General features: G+C 41.5%; 1 protein-coding gene across 2 annotated transcripts in view; it reads left to right on the forward strand.

The window, feature by feature from the left end:
* Nucleotides 1–25641, forward strand: part of LOC126195560 (protein abrupt) — a 137861-nt gene that overhangs the window by 14283 nt on the left and 97937 nt on the right. For both annotated transcript variants that reach the window (XM_049934196.1, XM_049934187.1), the window contains exon 2: nucleotides 5463–5655. In XM_049934196.1, the coding sequence (XP_049790153.1) occupies nucleotides 5470–5655 (186 nt within the window). In that variant the 5' untranslated portion in view covers nucleotides 5463–5469. The remainder of the gene's footprint in view (nucleotides 1–5462; nucleotides 5656–25641) is intronic.

The following is a 25641-nucleotide window of genomic DNA, read 5'->3' on the forward strand; positions in this document are numbered from 1 at the left end:
AAACGAGGATAATGGAATGTAGTCGAATTAAGTTGGGTGATGCTGAGGGAATCAGATTAGGAAACGGGACGCTTAAAGTAGTAAAGGAGTTTTGCTATTTGGGAAGCAAAATAACTGATGATGGTCAAAGTAGAGAGGATATTAAATGTAGACTGGCAATGGCAAGAGAAGCGTTTCTGAAGAAGAGAAATTTGTTAACATCGAGTATAGATTTAAGTGTCAGGAAGTCGTTTCTGAAGGTATTTGTATGGAGTGTAGCCATGTATGGAAGTGAAACATGGACGATAAATAGTTTGGACAAGAAGAGAATAGAAGCTTTCGAAATGTGGTGCTACAGAAGAATGCTGAAGATTAGATGGGTAGATCACATAACTAATGAGGAGGTATTGAATAGAATTGGGGAGCAGAGGAGTTTGTGGCACAACTTGACAAGAAGAAGGGACCGGTTGGTAGGACATGTTCTGAGACATCAAGGGATCACAAATTTAGCATTAGAGGGCAGCGTTGAGGGTAAAAATCGTAGAGGGAGACCAAGAGATGAATACACTAAGCACATTCAGAAGGATGTAGGTTGCAGTAGGTACTGGGAGATGAATAAGCTTGCACAGGATAGAGTAGCATGGAGAGCTGCATCAAACCAGTCTCAGGACTGAAGACAACAACAACAAAGGTTATAATATAATTTTAAAAATTCCTTTTTTTTATTGCTGTGTTAGCTTAGTTAGTGTAATCAGTAATAATCTGGTCTGAAATGTTATCATGGTCAGTTAAGTAAAACAAGGCATGATAAAACAAACATAACTTTTATCATGCATTTGTTTCTGTTGTGGAGCAAATATTCCTCACACCGTCTGTTTGTTCAAATCTTCTTGCAGAAACAACTGTTTTCGGGATATTTAGATTTCATTTTGTCACCTAACACATCATTTTCAGAGCCTCTTTAGTCCTTATAATTAGAGCTGCAGTGTTCTTAGTGGTTTGAATTGTTGGCTTATCACTGCATTAAATGCCCTTTACAGTCTCAAGGTGGTTGTGAAAACATTTGGAAATGTTACTCAAAAATAATTGTCCAACACATTGCCTATTCAATGTACACCTTCTGTGTTGATTTAAATTTCATTGCCACTGAAAAAATGGCTTTACAATTTAATGCAACCTAATCCTCTGCCATCTCCTGGGTATGACTCTCTCTCTCTCTCTCTCTCTCTCTCTCTCTCACACACACACACACACACACACACACACACACACACACACACACACACACACACACACGAGGAAGAGAGGAACAGGGAATCAAAGATAAAAGTAAAGTGCCGTCATTGCCCTTTTTTGTGTGTAGTTTGACTGAATTAAACGACTTTTAAACAAAATACTCTTCATCTTTTCTGTTAACTAATGTTTGATACATCCTTGCATTTTACTTCATCAGCTGAAAGGTGCATAGAATAAACATTCTGTAAAAATTAACATTCATAAGAAAGTCTAAAAACTTTGTTCTTCTCATCCAAGAAGGTAATTAATTTGCATTACATTACACTAAATTTGTTGTTGATTATTTCCTATCTCCAATAAATAAACTGCAGAAGACAATGAGAGAACAGGAACAAAATTTTGATAGAAGGCATTGTTGCTGGGTCCTCAAATATTTCGAAATATATAGTTTTATATGAGTAGGTAACATTGTTGTAAAGCACTGTTGATTGAAAGGGGACAGACAACTGTTCTCATTAAACTCGCTGTATTTCTTTATGGCTATTAATTGGAATGATATGATCTATTGTGAAATCTGGGATTAGACTCACATTCTGGAGGGTCGCAGTTCGAAACCTAAGTCAGATTAAGGTTTTCTATTGTTTCTGTAAATTGCTTAAAGTATTTCCCAGGGTGATTTCTTCTCCAATCTGTTCTTGTGATCTTTATCTTATGGTTTCAGTGTCAACTGGATGTAAAACCATAATGCTCATTTCTTCTTCGAACCAAGTATGTCGTCATTAGTCAAAAAATTAATAACGGATACCCATATTCAGAAAATAATTTTTTAAAAATTTTCTGGTTGCCCTTGTATACTAAAGCCTGAACAGAGCATATAACCGTGATCTATATCTGTATGTACTTATGTACTCAGATAGCATCTATTTGGTGTATAGTGGAGGACACCTTAGTACCACTACTGGTCATATCGTTCCCTGTTCCACTCAAAAATACAGTGATGGAAAAATGACTTCCTATATCCCTCTGTATGAGCCCTAATTTCTCGCATCTTATCTTCATGGTACTTATGCGAAATGTATGTTGGCGGTTGTAGAATCATTCTGCAGTCAGCTTCAGATGCTAGTTCTCTAAATTTTCTCAATGTTGCTTCATGAAAAGCTCATTGTCTTCCCTCCAGTGATTCCCACTTGACTTCATGAAGCATCTCTGTAATACTCATATGTTGATTGAACCTACCAGTAACAAAAACTAGCAGTCTGCCTCTGAATTGCTTCAGTGTCTTCTTTTAATCTGACATGGTGGGGATTCTGGATCGTCGAGAAGTAGTGAAGAACAGATAACACTAGTGTTCTATTAACTGTCTCCTTTAGTGATGAACCACACTTTCCTAAAATTCTCCCTTTAACCGAAGTTGACTATTTGCCTTCCCTATTACCATAATTACAGCTCCTTCCATTTCATATTGCTTTGCAATGTTATGCATGGGTTTTTAGTCGAATGACTGTGTCAAGCAGTACACCACTAATGCTGTATTCAAATATTAAGGGATCATTTTGCCTAGTCATCTGCATTAACTTATATTTTTCTACAATTGTAGCAAGCTCCCAGTTATCATCCCAATTAGATATTTTGTCTGTGTCATCGTGTATCCTCCTACAGTCACTCAACGGTCACACATTGGTGTACACCACAATATCATCAGCAAACACCTGCTGATTGCTACTCACCCTGTCCACCAGATAATTTATGTATATAAAGAATAAGAGCAGTGCTATCATCACACTTCTGTGCAGTGCTCCTGACAATACCCTTGTCTCTGACGAACATTTGCCATCAAGGACAGTGTACTGGGCTCTATTATTTAAGAAATCTTTGAACTGTTCACATATCTGGGAACATATTTCATATGCTTGTACCTTCATTAACAATCTTCAATTGGCCACAATAATAGTCTTATCTTACTCTGACTGAGCAGAACAAATTTATAAGCAAAATGGATCAAGTTTTTGTTTGCAACATAACACACAGAGATTTCAGTGGGTGAGACCATCACCTAGAGACCTAAAGCAATGCGAAGAATCCCAGTCAAGCATTAATCAAGAAGAGTTATTAAAACTTGTGTATATGGTTTCTGATGAAGGAAAAGAAAGCCGTAAAAAAAAACACACACACACTTTTACAAGACTCTTCACATCAGATGCAGGCTGCTGATAGGTGCATTAACTTTTGATGTTATAGTTCTTTGACCTAGACCACTTCCACTTTAAACTGGTGCTTATAATGAATTAAGTGCATTACTGTCACCTACATTTTTGCCATCTTATTTGTGAAAATTGAGGAAAAATGAGATGTTTGAGAGAAGGTGAAACCCTACCTTCCCCAAAACACTGCATTTTCTTACTGCAATCACATCTATGACAGATGTATTATGAAGACTTGTAATTGAAAATAGCTTCTGCATTTTGATGGAATATGAAGTGCTTAGCTGTTCATATCGTGTATCTAAAATTATGAGTAGAGTGAAGCCTTTTGTGTTTATGTTTTCAATTATCAGACAAAATAAGTGTGGAAAAGTAACTAAATATAGGTAGGAAAAGATTCAGCTTCCCAAAGTACAGTGGAGGGAGGCACAACTATAAAAAATGTGTAAATTGCAGCTTTCAGGAGGAGCTTCTGTGTCTTGTTCAAAGAGAGGTACAGTTTGGAAAAAACCAGCTTTCCTTAAAGAAAAGCCACTGTGGTCACAAACTGGGAATAGTTCTGGATGAGATAAAAACTGACAGTGAAATTCTGGCAACAGTCAGTTTAAAAACAATGTAGCTGAGTAGGCAGTGAGTAAGTGAGGAAATTGAGAGAAAAGAAGGCCAAAGTTGAATAGTGGCTGAAAGATGTTTTAACTGCACATGTCAGGGTAGCTATTTGTAAACATGTGAAAAATACCACTTTACACCATGGTTTGGATGTACAGTGAAGCAAAGTCCTCCTTCATAACTAATTGGGTAATCGAATCAGAGGCTAGAGCTAGGCAAGGGCGTACCACCTTCAGTAGAAGTATACTAAAATCAGTCATGTAGTATGCAAAGTGAGTATTTGGGTCAAAAACTTTTTCTTAAGTTAATGTGGTTTGCAAATCAATATGGAACTTCACTTATTGAAAAGTTTCGGAAATAAAAATTATGTTGATGGCTTCATTGTAATAAATGAGTAAATATTCAGTAAGCTTCCAATTGTCTCATTCTATTAAATGTTACCTAAACACATATATCAGTATGCTCATAATGACGGTAAAAGGCAACACTTTGACCAAAAGAGTACTGTGATTACTGGAATATTACAATTTGCATAACTGCTCGCACAAAATGAACAAATGTATTGGATGGTGACACATGTCATCTTTAATAGAACATCCTCTGCAATGTAAAACAGATATCTTGGGTTCTCTCTGTAGATGTATCCATTTAGATGACACTCTACAAAATAATTTGAAACAAGAATTCCAGTTCAATAATTCTGGGCTGTCAAAATTTCTTGAGTCTGAACATAGGTTTGTAACGCCCAGCTCTTAATGCTTTGCCCTGTTTAATACTTCCTGCATTCTTTCAGTGAACATGTGTTTTGGATGTAGTCTGACCACATCGTCATAACCCTGTTGGTACCTTATCAGTTCTCTGCCCCAGAGTCCATGAAGTTTTATCATGAGAGCTTCATGTGGCTGTACAATTCAGCAACATTTAACACTCAAAAAAACAGAGAGACAGATAGAAGTAGCAGCCTGATTCAGTTAAGGATCTGGGGCAGTAAACATATTTATGGGTTTCCTGATTAGATGATCACATTGTTGCAGTTGGTACATGCATGTCTGGAAAAATTGTGCACCATTGGTGTATATCCTTCTTACTATTTTGCTTGTTGCTGTTGTATTTCACAGAAGAAAATTATTTCTGAAATCTTAAGGAATTATTCAATTTGTGTAAGTGAAGACAAGGTACACCATTTTGCCATGTATTGCTACTTCATCACCTGTAATTTTTAGAAAGATTTGAATAAGGGTTATAGATTCTGTCTCAATCTTCTGAAAATGTGAGGATTCTGCAAGTATTTTTGTATGGATAAACGTACCTCTCTCTCTCTCTCTCTCTCTCTCGTGTGTGTGTGTGTGTGTGTGTGTGTGTGTGTGTGTGTGTGTGTGTGTGTTAAAAACAAATAACCGTTTGATAGCTGAGTTGAGGAATTTTTGTCATTTTCAGAGTGGGCATGGGTTCTGATCAACAGTTCTGTCTGCGATGGCACAATTACCAGAGTAACCTTCTTGCAACATTACCGCAGTTCTTGGACAGTGACAATCTGACTGATGTCACATTATCAGCTGGTGGACGAAGTATTCGAGCACACAAGGTTGTCTTGTCTGCTTGTAGTCAGTATTTTAACGAGCTTTTCAAGGTAGTTATCAGTTATTAAGATATTAGTGCTGAGATTTGGTTACCTGGATTATTTTTTATGCTAACAGCATCTTTCATAGTTGGCCACCTAATAAGTTTTGCATTATGAAATAAAATCATCGTATTATTGTTTTACCAAGTGTGCTGCAGGTGTGTGTTACTAATGACAAAAAATTGCATTTTTAACTCTTAAGATTAATAAGTTTCCGAAACTAATCAACTTAAATTCCAGTCGTGTGAACCTGTGACAAGGAAATCTTTTCTTTGTGATGCATGGATAACTTAAGAAAAGTATCTCTAGTAACTTTGTAGCATAAATTAATACAGCTGTTCTTACTGCAACAGTAAATTTTGTTATATTCTTAAAATCCTCGTGTATGCTGTGAGTGCTGCCAGTGCCATGTTTCCAGTAGCTGTGTGGAAAAGATTCATCAATAATATCTGCGGCTTTGTTTCTTGCTGGAATCATTAGAAATACTTCTGGACCACCTTCATGGTCTGTGATAACTTTTTGCTAAAGTATTTGCTCTCTTTGAGAGTGGGACACTTAAAATTCTAATTATCACTTAGCAGTCAAAATTTGATAACAATCTATGAATGATATCTTATAAAATACTGCATGGATCTTTGGAGAATTAAGCTATATTGCTGGACTTTTATTCAGATATGAAATATTATCTTGAAGCAGTGTGGAAATCAGATATGCAGTGGTTTCATGAATCTTGTAAATTGTTACACTGAAGTATCCCGAACTAGAGCATTGTATAATGAAAGTAGACATCCGAGTGATGCATTCTGTGTAGAGAGTGACAAGAAATTCATTATGATATTGGCAATTTGCTATTTGTCCCCTCTTGCTTCCTTAAAGTATTCTTCATATGAGTTATCTACTCATATCTAGCATCTGACAATAACAGGAATCTCACAATAATGGGAATATTTCAAATGGCTACTCAGTTTGTGTTTGTGAGTATTTCTTGAAAATTTTGTGTAGAAGTAATTTACAGTAAAACAGTCCTGTGTGTAGTTTTAGTTGTTTCCGTACAGTTACCTGTAATTATTTATGTGGCAACAGTATTGCTATAATCAAATGCTCGGTTGCAAAAATCATTGCTATATGTTCAACTAACAGACCAAAACACATGTGATAGGCACAATCATCAGAATGCACAATGAACTGTAAATAATCTTGATAATATTTAGCTTTACAGCTGAATGATGCTAATATTAATGATTAATAAGAACCATCACAGCTGTATTGATACACATTTATTATGTGTTTTGTATTGATACACATTTATTGTCTCATGACCAGTTTTGTTCTTAGATCATCATCAGGTTGCTGAGATGTGCCAATATCATGATATGAGAGGTCTAACTGTCTTATGTAATGTTAGAGACAAAGTCTGGAAACGACGATTGTGTAAACATTCTGCCAACCTCCAGGCAGAAATATAGTGAGCAGTAGGTAAGTGCACACAACATGGCATACTGTGTAAACTAAGCTAGTACACAGACTAGTGAACACAGCACGCCATGTTGCACACACTTACTGTTTGCCATTATTCTGCCAGGTGGTCAGCAGAATGTTTATATGACCATCATTTCCAGGTTTCACCTCTAACCTTACATCATAATTTTGGTGCAACTCGGCAGGCTGATGATGATCTAATAAACAAAACTGATCGTGGCACAGTAAATGAGTATCAATACACCTATAGTGCTTCTCATTAATTATTAATATTACAATAAACTGTCATTTCACAATATTTAGTCTTGTTAGGAATGATGACAATATACTGAAAAGATAGACTGCCGCTAACCGTATAGTGGAGATGTGGAGTCACAGACAGGCACAACAAAAAGACATCGAGACTAGTAAGCTTTGGGACAAGAGGCCTCCTTCTTCTGAATTAGACAACATGCACACACACATTCAAGAAAATGCAAAACACACACACACACACACACACACACACACACACACACAAAACCACAGTCTGTGGCTGCTGACGCCAGACTGCAAGCAACAGCGCATGATGGGAGAAGCACTCTGGATGGTGGGTGTAAGGAGGAGTCTTGGATGGGGAGGGGAAAAGATAGTAGGTTAGGGATGGGAGTCAGTAAAATGCTGCTTGTGTGAGCATACAGGGATGAGGTGGGGGAAGGTAGGGCAGCTAGGTGCAGTTGGGAGGTTAGATTGTGGGTGGCGGGAGGGGAGGGGGGAAGGAGAAAAGTAAAAAGACTATGGGTGCATTGGTGGAATAGAAGACTGTGTAGTGCTGTAGTGGGAACAGGGGAGGGGATAGGTGGATAAGGACAGTAACTAAAGAGGGTTGAGGCCAGGAGACTTACAGCAACAAAGGGTATATTGTAGAGAGAGTTCCCACCCGCGCAATTCAGGAAAGCTGGTGTTGGTGGGAAGGATCCAGATGGCAGAGGCTGAGGGGACTTTGGGAAGTGGTGGGTAACTGGAGAGATAAGGCATGGGAGATATGTTTCTATATAAAGCTGGGAGGGTAATTACGATTTGTGAAGGCCTCACTGTGAGACCCTTGATATATTTTGAGAGGGATGCTCGTCACTACAGATGTGATGGCCAAAGGTGGCTAGGCAGTACGGAAGGGACTTCTTGGTGTGTAGCAGGTGGCAGATGTCAAAGTGGAGGTATTTCTGCTGTTTATAGGTTTGATATGGATGGATGTACTGATGTAGCCATGGCTGAGGAAAAGTTCAACTCTGGGGAAGTTGGCTTGTTGGGTTGAGGAGGACAAGGTGAAGTGAATGGGGGAGAAGGTGTTGATGTTCTGGAGGAATGTGGATAGGGTGTGCCCACACTCGGTCCAGATCATGAAGTTGTCATCAGTGAATCTGAACCAGGTGAAGGGTTTGGGATTCTGGGGGGGGGGGGCAGGGGGGGGGGGGATAGGTTGACACAGGATGGTTCCATGAAGGTGCCCATTGCCATACCCCAGATTTGTTTGTAGTTGATGTCTTCAAAGGAGAAGTCATTGTGGGTGAGGATGTAGTTGGTCATGGAGTCCAGGAAGGATGTTGTAGGGCATTAGGGATGTTAGTGTAAAGGAAGGTGGCAACAATGATGACAGCTAGGGCACTGTGTTGTAAAGGAACATTAACTATGGAGAGTTGGTGGAAGAAATGGTAGGTTGCAGGTAACAGGCTGAAGTTGAGCAGAAATTCTGTCAGCGGGGCACAGTAACTGGCAACAATGGGGTGCCTTGGGTATTGGGATTTATGGGCTTTAGGAAGCATGTAGAAAGTAGGAGAGTGGGAAGTAGTGGGTCAGAGGAGACAGGCAGACTCAGTGGAGAGGTTCTGGGGTGGGCCTAAGGATTTGATGAGAGACTTGAGATATTTCTGGAATGGAGTCATTTTGGCAGGGTTTGTTGGTGGACGAATCTGGCAGCTAGCAGAGTCCTTCCGCCAGATAATACTTGTGGTTCCAAACCACAGTGGTGGAGTCTTTGTCAGAATGTAGGGTCATAAGGTCAAAATTAGTTTTTGGGCTGTGGATTGCGGTTCTTTCTGCACGTGAAAGGTTAGCATGCATGTTGAGGGATTTGGGGAATGCTGGTGAGGCAAGGTTCGAGGTTAAGAAATTCTGGAAAAGTAACAGTGAGTGATTTGGGGACAGTGGGAGCTGATCACTGTTGCTGAAGGAGTGAACTAAGTCAGGTATGGTTCAACATTGGGTCTTTCATTGAGTCTGATCTTAGAGTTAGTGGGGAAAAAGCATTTCCATTGTGTAGGGACGGGGAGGAGGAGGAGGAGGAGGAGGTAAGGTCTTTAACAAGTCCTGCATGATTGAATTTTGGAGTGGGGCAAAAGATAAAGCCTTTGGAAAGGAGTGATACTTCTGTGAGACTAAGGCTTTTGGAATACAGGTTCATGACTATGTTTTGGGTCTGTTTAGATTCTGGATTCTATATCACAGTTGTTGGGAGTTTTTGAGGGGTTAAATGTATTAGGTCTGTGAGGCAGGGTTTGTCAGCTATGAGATCTTGGGAGGTGGTGGATACTGGAGTTGGATGTGAACAGGTTGGAGCTTTTTGAGGTGGCATTGTGAATGCTTCTGTAGTTCCTGGAGGGCAATAGTTTAATTATGTGAGAAGGTATTCAAGACTTTGAGGCTGCACAGCAGGACAGTTTTATAGATGGAGAGGAGGTATTGCAAGGAGGTTTGAGACTGACTGACATGGTTTTGGAGGACTGTGTTGCTGAGGAATAAGTACTGTTGGAATCTGAATAGATAGAAGTCATTTTGGAAGGAGGGATTGCAGCCGGAGATGGTAAATTTGATGGTAAGGTCATTTGGAGGGATTTCATGAACCAGGCAACAACACAGGAACGGTATATGGAACTGGATGCTGGCTACAGATAAGAAAACTTTTCTGTATTGGCACTGACAGAAGAAGCAATGGTCCATGGTGGAGGACGAAACTGCTTAAAAATACGCAAATAACATAGAAATACACCAAAATACGTGGGAAAAATCACAAAAAGGACGGAACTGGTGAAGTGGGGGAAACAAGATTAAACCTAAGGGAGTAGGCAGTGAAAAGCGAAAATGAACTGAAATTTATGTGAAACCACATAGAGATGAAACATAACAATAAATAAAAACCCACAATATGGGTTACAGGTCAGTGGGCAAACATGTATGAAGAAGAGGGGGGAGGAGGCAGATGTGACTAGATTAGGTGATGTTAGTATGTGCAAACTGGAATAAGAGAGGAGAAATAGTGGGGAGGGGGGGGGGGTGAGATACAAGTTCCTGTGTCGTAGGTGGGTATGGAAAATAACAAGTGAAAATAGACGAGAGTGACGAAGGAAGAGTGAGTGATTTGAAGGTCTAGGATAAATTATATCGGTGGGGGAATGTGGGACATGAGATGCTGCACCATCAATCAGTAGTCATGTAGCTGTGTGTTGTCTGTGGACGAGGTTGTTTGATACAGTATGGCTCATAAGTCAGAGTGTGTGGTGTGGTGTGGTTTAGAAGATGACACACAAAACACAGGAAAGAAGGGAAAGAAGATGACTGACACTGAGTATAGTAATGAGTTGGAAGATAGTAACAAAGGAGAAAGAAGATGACGGACACTGAGTATAGTAATGAGTTAGAAAATAGTAACAAAGGAAATCAGTACTGGGTTATGGATGGAAGAAAAGCCGTTAGACAAAATCAGACAGTGGGAAAACCCAGAGTGGAATGATGACAGAATAATGAAAAGGATAGATTGCTCCTCACCACATAATGGACATGTTGAGTCAAAGAGCGGCACAACAAAGAGACAATTAGCTTTCAGCCAAAAACCCTTCTTCTGACTTAGATGACATACACACGCATTCATGCAAATGGAACTAATGCACACATGACGACTGTCTCTGGCTGCCAAGGGCAGACTGTGATCAAAGGCGCATGATGGGAAAAACAGTCTGGGTGGTGGGGTTGGGGAGGTGACTGGGGAGGGAGAGGTTGGGGGATGGTCAATTACTGCTTGTGGTAGCATACAGGGACGAAATGAGAAGAAGGTAGAGCACTAGGTCCAGTTGAGACTTAGCTGCGGGCAGTGGGAGTGGAGAGACTGTGAGTGTATTAGTGGAATACAAGGCCGTGTAGCACTGGAGTGGGATCAGGAAAGGGGATAGGTAAGTGTAGCACAATGATTAAGAAGGTCGAGCCAAGGATAGGATATACTGCAGACAGAGCTCCGACCTGTGCAAAAGCTGGCGTTGGCAGGAAGGATCCAGATGGCACAATCTGTAAAGTAGTCATTAAAATGAAGAACCCTTGTTGAGCAGCATGCTCAGCAACAGGGTGGTCCAGCTGTATGTTGCTCACAGTTTGTCTGTGGCCATTCTTATAGACAGACAGCTTATTGGTTATTGTGCCCATGTAGAATGCAGCATAGTGGTTGTAGCTATTACCAGGGTGTATACGACCCGGGACAATCGGGAGATCCGGGAAAAACCCGGGAATTTTTTAGAATTCCAGGATTTTTTTTGTTTTAGTTAAATTTTTGTTATTTTGACTGGTAAGAAATAATAGTCAAACAAAGGATATTACTGTATCCCACTACTGCAGAATAATACTGCAGCAATAAAACATGAACGAGAGAAAAAAACTAAAATAAAACATAAGTTGCAAAGGAAATGCGCCATGTACAACAACAAAACATGGTGCTCACACAAGCAGCAAAATGTGTCAAAGGCTTTAGGAAGACTATGCAATGCTTCATAAGAACAAATTGCCTCCAATGAGCGTAACGTTACAACTGTTTACATTGGATTCGTGTGAGCAGTTGCGTGCGGGCCCATGCGCATGCGCAGTTGAGTCGTGTACATGTAGTACCGGCTACAAAAGTGTGGCTGTTAGCTGTATAAGCAGTAGCAAGATGCTACTAGGAAAAATTTTACTGTCGCGCGCAAGCTGCCATATTCGCTGGGAGTGAACCGGGGTATCTGCCCCGGGCGGCAGTTTCTGTCAAGCATTAATCGCCTTGCAGAACAATGAAGTTATTTTTGTCGGTTTGCTAAAGTAATGTGGTTTTTATTAATCTATTCTGCGGAGGCAGTCAATTTATTTGTAGCGAAATGTTTAATTCCACACTATTGCCTAGTTTCAACTGTTCTCTGCATTTCAAAAGAGCATGTTTTCATCTTCTTGCAAGTATGGCATTATGCCATAATAAAGAACCAAAAATGAAATAATACAGTACTGGTACTCCAAGAAAATTTACGACCGAATCTGGACGTACGAATGTGCACTTTACACTGAATTATGCACGTTATTATGGTTCACGAAATTCTGATGCTCTTGGAATATCCTCTGATGTCTTCTTTCTTTCCTGACATAACGTAAGATCTTTTAATGTTTTACACGTAGGAACATACGGACTTCTTGCGTCATCGTAGCTGCGCAAGCGCTCTCTGTCAACTGCTGAAACGAACCTATTTCTAACAGGTCGCGGGAAAATATCGCGAATGATTGATTGAAAAGCGTTACTTTCAAAGTAAATTTCCTTTCACCCAAGATGAACTATGTGCGATGAATTTCTTTAATCACAGAGCGTTTGACTCTCATTTAAAAATCAACTCTTTGAGGATGACCATTTATAAAAATTTCGAGCCCAGAAGATGAGACATTTATGTCGTTATAAAAATTTTACTGCCACATTTGTGTGATGTATCTTAAAGTGTAACACGCGCAAAGAAGATCAACGTTATACGTGAAAGTTTAGCTTCTCTTGCAGCTTATTAATCGTTGATACCAATATTGTATGTGAAAGCTTTTCTTTTCTTGTAGCAACACTATATATATTAATGTAAACCATTAACTTTTCCTATTTGTGTGTACGTGCTACTTAACAGTGATAATGCTATTGGCTGACGACATGACGTGTCCTATGCTTTGAATATCTGCTGTATCGGTTGGCGAGATCACGTGACATGAACTACGATTGGCTTACAAAAGCGCGTTGCAATCTCGATAAATTGATAAGTTTTACAGTTCCGAAGAAAAATATACTGTCACTTAACACAGAAAAAGTGTATTTTCACCTGGGAGAAAGTATATTTTTAACCGGGAAATCCGGGAATTTTTTTTCCTTGTCCAAGTATACACCCTGTATTATGCACAACCTACCCTCTCATCTAAAAGATACCAACCATTTCCTACACCGATTCTCTACAGTTCTTGTTCCTTTATCACACAGTGCCCTGCTCATCACTATTGATGCCACTTGCCTTTACGCTAACATCCCTGATGCCCATGGCCTTGCTGCTATTGAACACTACCTTTCCCATTGCCCGACAAATTTGAAACCTGCAACCTCTTTCCTGGTCACTTGACTAGCTATGTCCTCACCCACAATTGCATCTCCTTTGGAGTCGTCGTCCCCCCCTCCCCCCCCCCCCCCCTCCGCCCATGGGGCTCATGGTTTTTTTGTGAGTTCATGTGTGGAGCACACAGGGCCCAAGCTTTTGCAGCCCTTTTTTCCTTCCTGGGATGCGTTTCCTTCACCCCCTGCCCCTTCGTTCCCCTCTCTTGGTGTTGTGATTTATGACTACCTGGTTATCCACCTGGTTCCTTGCATTCTATGTGATATTGTTCATCTGGCCTGTTCTCTCCCCTCCATTTTTAGAAAGAACTCCCTCCCTATTGTCTCTGGCATGGTTCGTGGATTATTCCCCCCCCCCCCCCCCCCTCTTTCCTTCCCCACAGTAGCCTCCTCTCTGCCCCACTAGGTCACCAGCACCTGTAGCCAATCTGTGTGGTGGGGCTGTTATGTACCCATCTGGGTGAGCCCCCTGAGAACACAGGGATCAAACCACTGACATGTTAGCTTTCCCTCCCCACATATGCCAAGAAGTGATTGCTTGTCTTCCTGGAACATTGGAACTCCCGGCTGAGCCGGCCAGCCCTTGCTGTGGCTGGGTGGCACCCATGTGGAGAACCCCTGTTCAGAGCGGGTGGTATCAGGGTGGACGCTTGGCGCATGAAGTGTATCAACCTTGCAAAAATGTGGCTGATCTGAAACATCCATCTCGTCAAATAGTAAAGGATTGTTTAATGCTGCTTCATATGACCTGGCAGCCTTCCCTTCCTGGCTGGCATTAGTAAGATGTGGTCAGTGTCCCTGTTGATCAAAGCTTCTTCTGCCACCCAATCTGCAGCTCTTTGTACTTGTGGTCATCTTGGCAATACCCTAGTGCCTATTACCCATTATCATCTCTGACTACAGTCCAGGGAGTGATTTTTCATAGGGATTTCACTCTGCAAACTGATGAGCTAATCTGGAATGATGCACCATTCATTTCATTTGACATGTGCAAAAGCGTTATAAAGACAACCGCACCAATACCATTGCCTTCATTCTGGCTTTCAAGGGAGATACCCTCCCAGAGAAGGTCAAGGTTATGTGGTAGAGGTGTGATGTGAAGCCATATGTTTCACCATCCATGAAGTGCTTTCAGTGCTTGTGTTTTGGGCATATGTCTTGCTGCTGTGCAATGAACCTTCAGTGTGGTGACTGTGGACACCCACTCCATTAGGGAAGCCCCTGTGTTCCACCACGTTTGTGTACCAGTTGTCATGACCGCCATGCTCCTTAATCACCAGATTGCCCAACTCACAAGAGAGAAAAGATTATCCAAGAGTACAAGTCCCTATAACACCTGACTTCTGCTGAGACTTGCCAACAATATGACTGACCCCATCCATAGTCACTTTCTTCAACTTTTGCCTCTGTTACATCCTTTCCCACTCCTACCTCTTCCTCACTGCAGCTCCATCCCCCTCTCCCCTCCCCCTTCCATGTATTTCCCACACCCTCTCCTCTGGGTGCAACTCCCCTTTGCTTGCCGAAGAAGTGCCCCCATCTTTGGCACCTGCTGGTGTTACGGCTCCCACCAGGGGCCTCTCCCCCAGCATCTCTCTGGCCAGAAGCCTACTACAACAACTTGGCCACGAGATGCATCATTTATGCACCCCAATGTAGCCCGCTCACTTTTGGCTCCAGATCTTGCAGATGCCTGCTCACCCTCTATGTACTCTTCCTTTCTCTGTCTCGGAAAGAGAAGAAGAAGAAACATAAATCCCAGATGCCCCATGGAGATGCTATCTACCCTCTCACAACCTGGCTCTGACATCTTATTTGTGGATGTTACCCCATTCTTGTCAGTGACAACAACTGACCAAGTGACATGACCTCCCCTCAGCTTCTCTATATCTAACCTCGACTCTCGCCACACGATAAGCCAGTGGAATTGCAACAGATATTATTGTCACGTACCAGAAATACAACACCTTGTTTTCTCTTATTCTGCATTCTGTCTTGCTCTTCAAGAGATGCACTACCGTCATGACCACTCTCCAACATTTCGTGGTTATCAGGCATTCTGTTGGAACTGTGTCTGCCCCAGGATAGCATCTGGAGAGGTCTGCACCTTGGTTCACTATGTCATTAATGACTGTACCCCCTTCATACCAACCTGGTAGCAATAGTAATTAGAGTGCAAATTACCCCAGCAATCACAATTTGCCATGTTCTACCTCCCTCCAGGTAGGCACTTCCTTACATTGAACTGTTTACCTCAACACAACTACTCCCACCCCCATATCTCTCCTCAAGGACTTCAATGCATACCATCCTCTGTTGTGAGAGAGTGCCACATCGATGGGTAGGGGTTTTCTAATTGATCAACTTATTACAGACTTTGATTTGTGTCTCCACAATGACAGTTCCCCTGCCCACTTCAGTGCCGCTAATGGCAGCTCTACTGCTACTGATCTCACAATCTCCTCCCTAGCTCTCACACCTTCCCTACATTGATCATCCCATGACAATCTTTGTCACAGTAACCACTTTCTGGTGATTTTATTATTCCCCTGCCACTGCCAGGCAGACAGGCCCCCATGTTGGTCATTCCACAGGTTCAATTGGCCTTTATATACACCTGCTGTGCACTTTGACACCTCTCTCTCAAATTGCGTTGATGCAGTTGTGCAGGGTGTCTCTGCCAGTATTCTTCATGCTGGTGGCACTGCTATTCTCCTATCGACAGGTCCCCTCATCGTCGACTGGTGCCATGGAGGATCAAGGACATAGCATTCGTTATCCAGGACTGCTGATGGGTGCTGCAATGATTTAAAAACTCTTCAAAAACCAACCTTATCACTTTTAAAAATCTCCATGCTAAGGCTCGCTACCTTATTAAGCAGAGTAAAATGGAATGTTGGGAGTGCTATGTTTCGTCTCTGCGGATGTATGCCTGCCTCTTCATCGCAGGTTCGGTTCAAGCTCCATAGCCTTTTGGGCTGCCAGTGACAATCAACTGTCCAGGGTCTTATCCTCCAGGGTGCTCTGTGTATTGATCCATTGGTCCTTGCAGAACACCTTGAGGCACACTTTGCAAAAGCGTCGGTGTCCTCTTTCCTTTCTCCAGTAGAAAATCCAAGTTGAGTAGTCCCCCCTTCTGTTCCAACTCCCACCAAATTGAACTTTATAATGAACCCTTCACTGAATGGGAATTCTTGCAGGCACTTACCTCTTCATGTGACATGACCCCCAACACTTGGACATTACCCAGAGGCAACATCTACTGAGGGCATTTGGCTCGTGAGTGCCTTCCCCTCGCAATGGCAAAACAGTATAGTCCTTAAGCTTAGCAAGAACCCAATGTTTCTCTACAGCCACTGCCTGGTTAGCGTGGCGAATGTACTTTGTAAACTGCTTGAGTGGATGGTTAGCTTGCAATTATTTTGGGTACTCGAATCTTGGGGCCTTTTGTTCCTGTATCAGTGTGGCTTCTGGAAATAATGATCTCCAACTGAACATTTACCTCAGGCTGGAAACAGCAATCCAACAGGCTTTTACTCACTGCTGGCACCTTGTTGCAGTCTTCTTTGACCTAAATAAGGCATATAAAACGGCTTGGCACCATCAAATTTCAGTTACCGTCCATGATTGGGGCTTTCGTGGCCCCCTTCCAATTTTTATCCACGAGTTTTTATCCCACCGACTCTTCCATTTTTGAGTTGACACTTCACTCAGCACCCCTTGGATTCAGGAAAACGGTATCCCACAGGGTTCTGTGTTAAGTGTCTCACTCTTCCTCATAGCCATCAGTGGGCTTGTATCCTCTGTTGGGCCTGTAGGTACCCCGGCATTGTGTATCGACAATTTTTGCATCTAGTGCAGCTTCTACTCTATAGCATCTGGTGAGCGCCGGCTCCAAGGTGCCATCCAGTGGGCCTCCGCATGTGCCCTCTTCCATGGCTTCCAGTTTTCTCCCTCCAAAATCATGGGTTATGCATTTTTGCCATCGACCCACAGTAAATCCTGAACCAGCACCTAGATGTTTTAGCACACTGTTACTTGGGCCATATTTTTGATAAAAAGCTGATGTGGCTGCCCCATATTTGCCACCTGAAGACTACATGCAATTAAAAGCTTAATGCTCTCTGCCTTCTGGCTCACACACTGTGGGTTGCTGCTCTTCTTCATCTTTACCATGATCTGGTTTTGTCCAGACTAGATTATGGTAGTCAGGTTTGTGGCTCAGCGACACCTCCCACCCTGAAAATACTTGACCCTGTTCACCATTGTGGAGTGCGTCTGGCTATTGGTGCCTTTCACATTAGTCTGGTTGACAATCTCCTCGCAGCAGCAAGGATTCCCCCTCTATAAATACAATGGAGACAACTCCTTATTTCTTGTGTTTTAATATGTACTGACCCAATGAGCAGCCTGCAGGCTATAGACCAATGCTACTCTCGTCGCCATTTGGTCTCTGCCATCCATTACCTTCTCTCTGCCCTTGGCGGTGCCGTGTGCTCAGATGTCTTTCTCTGGGTCCTAAGTTGTGGGCATCCCAGGGAATAAACTTTCTGACTGTTTGGCTTGAGAAGCAGGTACTTGCCCCATTCCCTTTCATGGTTCCATCTGTAGACATGTGGATCTACATCAAATCTCTCTTTGCCCAAAAGTGGAATGATCTCTGGTGCGCTACTCCTCTCAGTAATAAACTCAGCACAGTCAAGGAGACTATTGTGGTTTGATGCTCTTCCTTACATTCCTCTCGGAAGGAGTCCACTGTCTTATGCAGTCTATGCATTGGTCATACCATGTCACCCATTGTTTTCTCGTGTGTAATGAGCCAATCCACAGTGTGGCTGTGTTGGTGGAATGTCCCCTCCTTTTGGCCCTTCGTATTAAGTACAGTCTTCCAGATTCCTTATCTTTACCATGGATGGTTGAACTGGTCCTCAGTTTCCACCATAAAAGTGGTTTTTTATTTTCAGATGTAAGGTTTTGCTTTACTCTTAGAGCAGGGGCAGGATTTTGTGGTTGGGACCTCTCTTCACATTTTCTCGGTCTGTCCACTTTTAGCAGACACTCTCTCTTGTGCAAGTAACTTTGGAATTGTGGGACTGAAGACCTTGCTGTGTAGTCCCATAAACCCCTCAATCCCCATAAACCCCCCAATCAATCAGTCCTTTGAAGGCATTTGCTACAAACGAATCTGGTATGTGGCAGTGGGCACCCCCCTCCCCCCTTATGCCAACCTATTCATGGGCCTTCTAGAGGAATCCTTCCTACCCCCCCCCCCCCCCCCACACACACATAATTGTAAACCCTTCATCTGGTTCAGATGCACTGATGAAATCTTCATGATCTGGATCAATGATGTGCACATCCTATCCACATTCCTCCAGAACCTCAACATCTTCCACATTTGCTTCACCTGGTCCTCGTCAACCCAACAAGCCATCTTCATCAATGTTGACCTCCTCTTCAAAGATTGCTACACCAGTACCTCCATCCATATCAAAGCACCTAACCACCAGCAATTCCTCCACTTCAACAACTGCCACCCGTTCCATACCAAGAAGTCCCTTCCATACAGCCAAGCCACGCAAGACCTATGTATCTATAGTGACAGGCAGTCCCTCTTGAAATATATTAAGGCTCTCACTGTGGCCTTCACAGATCATAATTACTCCCCCAGCCTTGTACAGAAACATATCTCCCATGTCCTATCTCTCCAGTCACGTGCTACCTCCCAAAGTCTCATCATCTGCATCACAGAGGAGCATTCCTGTCATGACTCTGTACCTGTTAGGACTGGAGCAACTGAATTACATTCTCCACCAGGGTTTTGACTACCTCTAGCCGTGCCCTGAAATGAGGACTTTCATACCCACTGTCCTTCCCACCTCTTCCATAGTTGCATTCTGTCACCTACTGAAATCCTATACAATATCCTTGTCTATTCCTGCTCAAGCCCTGCTCCCAACCCATTGCTTCATGGCTCATATCCCTGTAATAGAGCTAGATGCAAGTTCTGTCCCATACACCCTCCTGCCACCACCTACCCCAGTCCAGTCATAAGCATCACTTGTACTGTCAAAGGCAGGGCTATCTGTGGACCAAATCTTCTGATCTACAAGCTAAGCTGCAACCATTGTGCTGCATTTTACATGGGCATGGCAACCAGCAAGCTGTCTGTCCGCGTGAATGACCACCGACAAACTGTGGCCAAGAGAACCTGGACCACCACCCAGTTGCTTAACATGCTGCTCAACACAGTGTTCTTCATTTGAATGATTGCTTCACAGCCTTTGCCATCTGGATCCTTCCTTCCAATACCAGCTTTTCTGAATTGTGCAGGTTGGAACTCCCTACAATACAGTGTGTATCAAAAAGAATTATCGAATTTGACACGTATATTTTTCTGAAACTAATGAACATATGCAATGAATTTTGTTTCTTGATGAGCGGGAAACTCAAAAAGTGTGTCCCCCCCCCCCCCTCTCCCCAGTGGTGTTCAGTAAGCCCCCCCGTGAGACACACGGCATATGTCAATGCAGTATTCAAACTGTTTGCACACTGCAGTGAGCATGTTTTGAATTAACAGCTTCCACTGCTGCTGTTATGTGATGTCTCAGTTCACTTATTGTTGTTGGTAACAGAGGCACTGAACAGAGTCTGTTATAAACCACCACGAGAAATAATCATGTACAGTCAGGTCCGGTGACCTAGGAGGCCAGCAATTTAAGGCTGAATCATTTGCTCCAGTGCAACCAACCCATCGTTCAGTAACCCATTGATTTAAAAATTCCTGCACATCCAGATGCCAGTGTGGCAGTACCCCATCCTGTTGGTAAATGAAGTCGTTCGAATCAGTACCCAACTGTGGGAAAAGAAATTCTCAAGCATACCTCACCCCATATTCTCATTATGACAGTTCATCTTCCATTTAAATGGAATGTTGCCTGGTCACTAAACACTATGCATGGTAGGAAACTGTCATCCTTCATCTTGCCAAGAACAAAATTACAGAACTCCAAACATTGTTGTTTGTCACCTTCATGAAGAGCTTGCAGTAGCTGAATTTTGTATGGTTTCATGTGTAAATGTCAACTCAACACAAACCAGACAGACATGGGGAGGGGGGGGGGGGGGAGAATGTTGAGCTGTAGTGCTGCATGGCGAATGGATTTCTGCGGACCCCTTATGAAGCTGTGGTGGATACATTCGATGTCTATGTCAGACACTTGGTGATTGCTCAGCGATTTGCCTTTACACAAACAACCTGTTTCACAGAACTGTGCATGCCATCGTCTAATGCTCAGTGCTGTAGGAGGATCAACACCATACCCAGTACGAAAGTCACACTGAACAGCTATTACTGACCTGCACTGCACAAAACATAGAATACATAATTCTCTTTGTTGTCCCGACACCATATTTACTAGAAACGAAATGGGTTCACACTGCTGCTACCTAGCCGGAACCATGTAAAACTCGAGAGTTTGCTCTTCCCAGCGGTATGTTGTTCACACACACACACACACACACACACACACATCTCAAATAACAAAATAGTTATGATTTTTTTTAAAAATCATATGATCCTGTTTGATACACCCTGTATATCCTATGTTTCTGTAACTCTCCTGGCCTCAACCTTCGTTAGTCATTGCCCTTCACCCACCCCTGTTCCCTGTTTCCACTACAGTACTACATAGTCTTTTACTCCATCGGTGCAAACATAGTCTTTTTACTTCTTCTCCTCCTGCCCCCCTCCCACCCCCCTACATTTAACCTCCCAACTGCACCTAGCTGCCCTTCCTTCTCCCCAACTCGGGCACTTTACTGTCTCACACCCCCTACCCTTTATATTTCTCCCCCTCACCGTCCCAGTCTCCTCCTTATTGCCACCATCCCGATTGCTTCTCCCATTATGCACTGTTGCCTGCAGTCTGTCCTTGGCAGCCAGAGACAGTGGTCGTGCGCTATGTTTGCACCAGTGGAGTAAAAGACTATGTAGTACTGTAGTGGAAACAGGGAACAGGGGTGAGTGAAGGGCAATGACTAACGAAGGTTGAGGCCAGGAGAGTTACAGAAACATAGGATATACAGGGTGTATCAAACAGGATCATATGAGTTTAAAAAAAAATCATAACTATTATGTTATTTGAGATGTGTGTGTGTGTGTGTGTGAACAACATACCGCTGTGTGTGTGTGTGTGTGTGTGTGTGTGTGTGTGTGTGTGTGTGTGTGTGTCTCTCTCTCTCTCTCTCTCTCTCTCTCTATAGTCTAACTTAGAAGAAGGCCTAGCTTAATGTCTAGCAGTCTTTTTGTTGTGCCTGTATACAACACAATATCTCCATTAAATGGTGAGTAGCAGTTTGTACTTTTTATTGTAATGTTTTGTACTTTTTATTGTAATGTCTTAGTCCATCCTGGATTTTCCATTGTATTTCCTCCACTTTGTCTCTCTCCAGCTCCCCACTGTGCCCAACTTCATGGCAGCGCACTTATTCAAGACTAAATCATTCTACAACTGCCACACATACGTATCATTAATAAGAAGCAAGATTACCCTTCAGTTTTAGCTCAAATAGGATAGCTGGATGGGGATCTGAACCAGGTCAATTACAAGTAGAGTTTGTTACCTACTGCATGTCATTGATTGGTTCTTTACTTCTCTGACTTTATTGCAGTGCCATTCATGAGTTCAGTGAAGATTGCAAATAGTATAAACTAATTAACAAAGTTATTAAAGTACTTGTTTCCTCTTGGATAGACCAGTTAAGTTTTTATATTGCAATTGTTTAATGTCTTAAATGAAAGTCACAACTTTTCTTTTTTAGCACTACGTTCAAAATTATGTAAAATCTTTTCCCACTTCTTTGAACTCACCTGAATTCGTAAATTAGTTTGATAACATGCAACTTAATTTTTTGTATGTATAGTCATTAGCAGTTAGTGTGCAGCACTCCCAATTTGACAAGATGGCATCAGTAACCCATCCTGGCATGGACTCCAGGAAATACCAAAGTTGTGGCGGATCACTTAATTGCCATCCGAAACTCAAATTGGTGAACTAAATGTTGTGTGAAAATACGATGTATTCAACATCACATATAATAGTTAATTACAAGTCCAAGCTGTGCACATTTTTCTTTTCCTTCAGATGAGCTCACTAGGATAAAAGTCCAGTGATCTAGGGATCCAAATAAGCACCCTCGACAAGCGAAATACCTTCAGACCTCGTGAAGAATATAATTATTCCAGTTTCAAATAAGGCAGTTGCTGACAGTTGTGAATACCGAACTATCAGTGTAATAGGACAGGCTTGCAAAATGATGTCACAAAAGAATTTACAGAATCTGTTGTTACGGCTTAATTTAATTAAAAAGAATTACACCAGATGTGTTTTGTTTTATACTGCCACATTATTTATGTCTGTTTGTCTCTTTTCGTTTACATTGTCAGTGCTGCCAACCTGTAAAGCTTAAAATTTGTGACATTGTCAAGTATGTAGGCAGAAACATGAGAGGAGTTGGGGTAGGCTGACTCTTTTTCCCTTTCTTTTTGCAAGGGGGGAAGGTGTAAGGGTGAGGATGGACCTGGACAGTGATTATAGGACAGAATCTGGGAGAAGGTGATAGTAGTAAATAGAGCTTGTGGTTTTTTGTGTACATTAAATGTTGTATTAAGTGGTCAATCAGTTTAAAGAGTGTGTGGTTTGTGAAGTTGGTATGATCATTTGTGAGCTGTTTCTTTTCTGTTATGGTTTTTTGGATGTAGTAGATTTCTTGTAAGGTGAGGTGTTTTTTGTTGTTGTTTATCCTTATGATTTCCATGTCTGTGTCTCTGACTGTAATTTTATGTTGGTGTAAGTTTTCTGCAAAATGTTGAATGATTTGTCCTATACTTCCATATTCTTACATGTTAAGTGTATCTAATGTCGAATATCCTCCTGGTTTGATCTATGTACCTTCAATCACATGTATTGCATTTCAGTTGGTATATTCCTGATTTCTGCTACAGATCAGTTTTTGCTATTGTTTTTGAAAAGTATTTCTGAATTGAGTTGTTGGTTTGGTCTGCTTTATTATTATTATTATTATTGTAACTTTTTTTTAAATATTGGATACTCTGTGTGTGTGTTTGTGGTTGTATGTCATTGTATACCATCTTTTACTTTCTGTCTCTTTCAGACATTGTGTTGTTTCTATTCTTGTATTTTGTGTATTTCTTTGCGTGTGATTTTGTTCTTTTCTGTTTCTTCATTTTCTTGTTCAGGGTTGTCACTAAGTTCTATTTGTATCCATTGTTTGTGGCTATATGTATTATGGTGTTCATTTCTTTTGTGTAAGTGTCTGTATCTAATGGTACTGTGTTTAGTCTGTGGAACATGTATCTAATTGCTGCCTGCTTTTGAGAAATGGGGTATTGTGATGTATAATTGTGTCTGTTGTCAGTTTTCGGTATATGTGAAATGTGTGTTGGTTGTTTTGAACCTTTATGGTGATGTCCAAAAAATTTAACTGTCTATTTTGCTCCTTATCTGTTGTAAAATGTTTCTTGTCATCAACAGAATTTATGTCTGTGTGACCAATCTTATTGTTTGGTTCATCTATCAGGCACAAGATGTCATTCATATATCTAATCCAGTATAGGATGTTGTATCTATTTGGCACTATTTTGTTAAACATAATCTGTTCTACATGATTCATTAATATGCTTGCTATGGTTGCAGACCATGGGGCTCCCACTGGTAACCCTTCACTTTGTATATAGAATGCATTATTAAACTGAAAATAGTTATTTTTTTATTAGCTCTAGAAAACTGACTGTTTCTTTGATGTCTTCATGTGGAAGTGTACTGTGTGTTTTAAGATTTTGTTCTATAATGTTTATTGTTTCAGTTGTTGAAATATTGGAATACATATTTGCTATATCAAATGACAGGAGGGTGGATGTATCTGGAAATTGTATGTCTTTTATGTACTGAATCAATTGTGTGGTGTTTCTTATAGTCCTGTCCTCTTGTTATTTGTAGTTTTCTGAAAAGATTTTCAACATGTATGTTGCAAGTGGGTAAGTGGAAGCGTTTCTATAATTCACAATTGTTCGGACGGGGATATCTTTCTTGTGTAGCTATATTTGGCATCGGAGGGAAGGTGCATTGGGATTTCTTTGTATCAGTTTTCTTTTTTCATTGTTTTCTAGTGTATAAAGAGATAAAGAGCAATACATCAGTAAGACACAAGAGTTCATCACAAAAAAATTAAATTATAAAAGTAAAATAAGATCCAGCTAACGGATTCCAAATGAAGTTGAGAAACACTCTGCAAACTGCTACAAACAAATCCCAGTGCACCTTCCCTCCAATGCCAACTGAAGCTACACAAGAAAGATCTCCCCATCATTACTATTGTGACTTGTGGGAATGCTTCCACTTATCCGTTTGCAAGATACTTGTTGAAAATCTTATCAGGAAACTACAAATTACAAGAGGACAGGACTATAAGAAACACCACACAACTGACTCGATACACAAGTTCCAGATACAGCCACCGTCCTGTTGTTTAATGTAGGGAATATGTATTCCAATATACCAATAGCTCTCCTCCCAGATTCTGTCCTACAATAACCATCCAGGCCCATCCCCCCCCCCCCCCCCCCATTTTCCTCTCACATCTCTACACACACACACACACACACACACACACACACACACAGTTTCACGGGTTGGCAACACTGACAACTTGAACAAAAACAAACGAACAGACATAAACACTGTGGCAGTGCCGAATGAGAAACAGTTGAAGAAAGTTGAGTGTAAATAATTCAGTGCAGGAAATACTACAGAATGGCAAAAAGTGCAAATGTGAAATGAAACCTTTCAACACCAACTGCTGCTAGCAAGGAGAGAAGGAGCAGAATATGTAAAGAAACACCGTTAGTAACTTGCAGACCAACTTTATAAAGGAAACATTCTTTTTAACCGAAAACAATCAAAAATGTACAAATGTTGTATGTATCTAGTTTGCTAAATAACCACAGAAGGTGCTTCATAAATGAAAGAAAAACACCTCTTGTGTAATTCTTTTTTAATTAAATTGCAGTCAGCTCAAGACAGATAACCTATATATAGTAA

Source organism: Schistocerca nitens, chromosome 1, assembly GCF_023898315.1.
Source record: "Schistocerca nitens isolate TAMUIC-IGC-003100 chromosome 1, iqSchNite1.1, whole genome shotgun sequence".
Taxonomy (NCBI): domain Eukaryota; kingdom Metazoa; phylum Arthropoda; class Insecta; order Orthoptera; family Acrididae; genus Schistocerca; species Schistocerca nitens.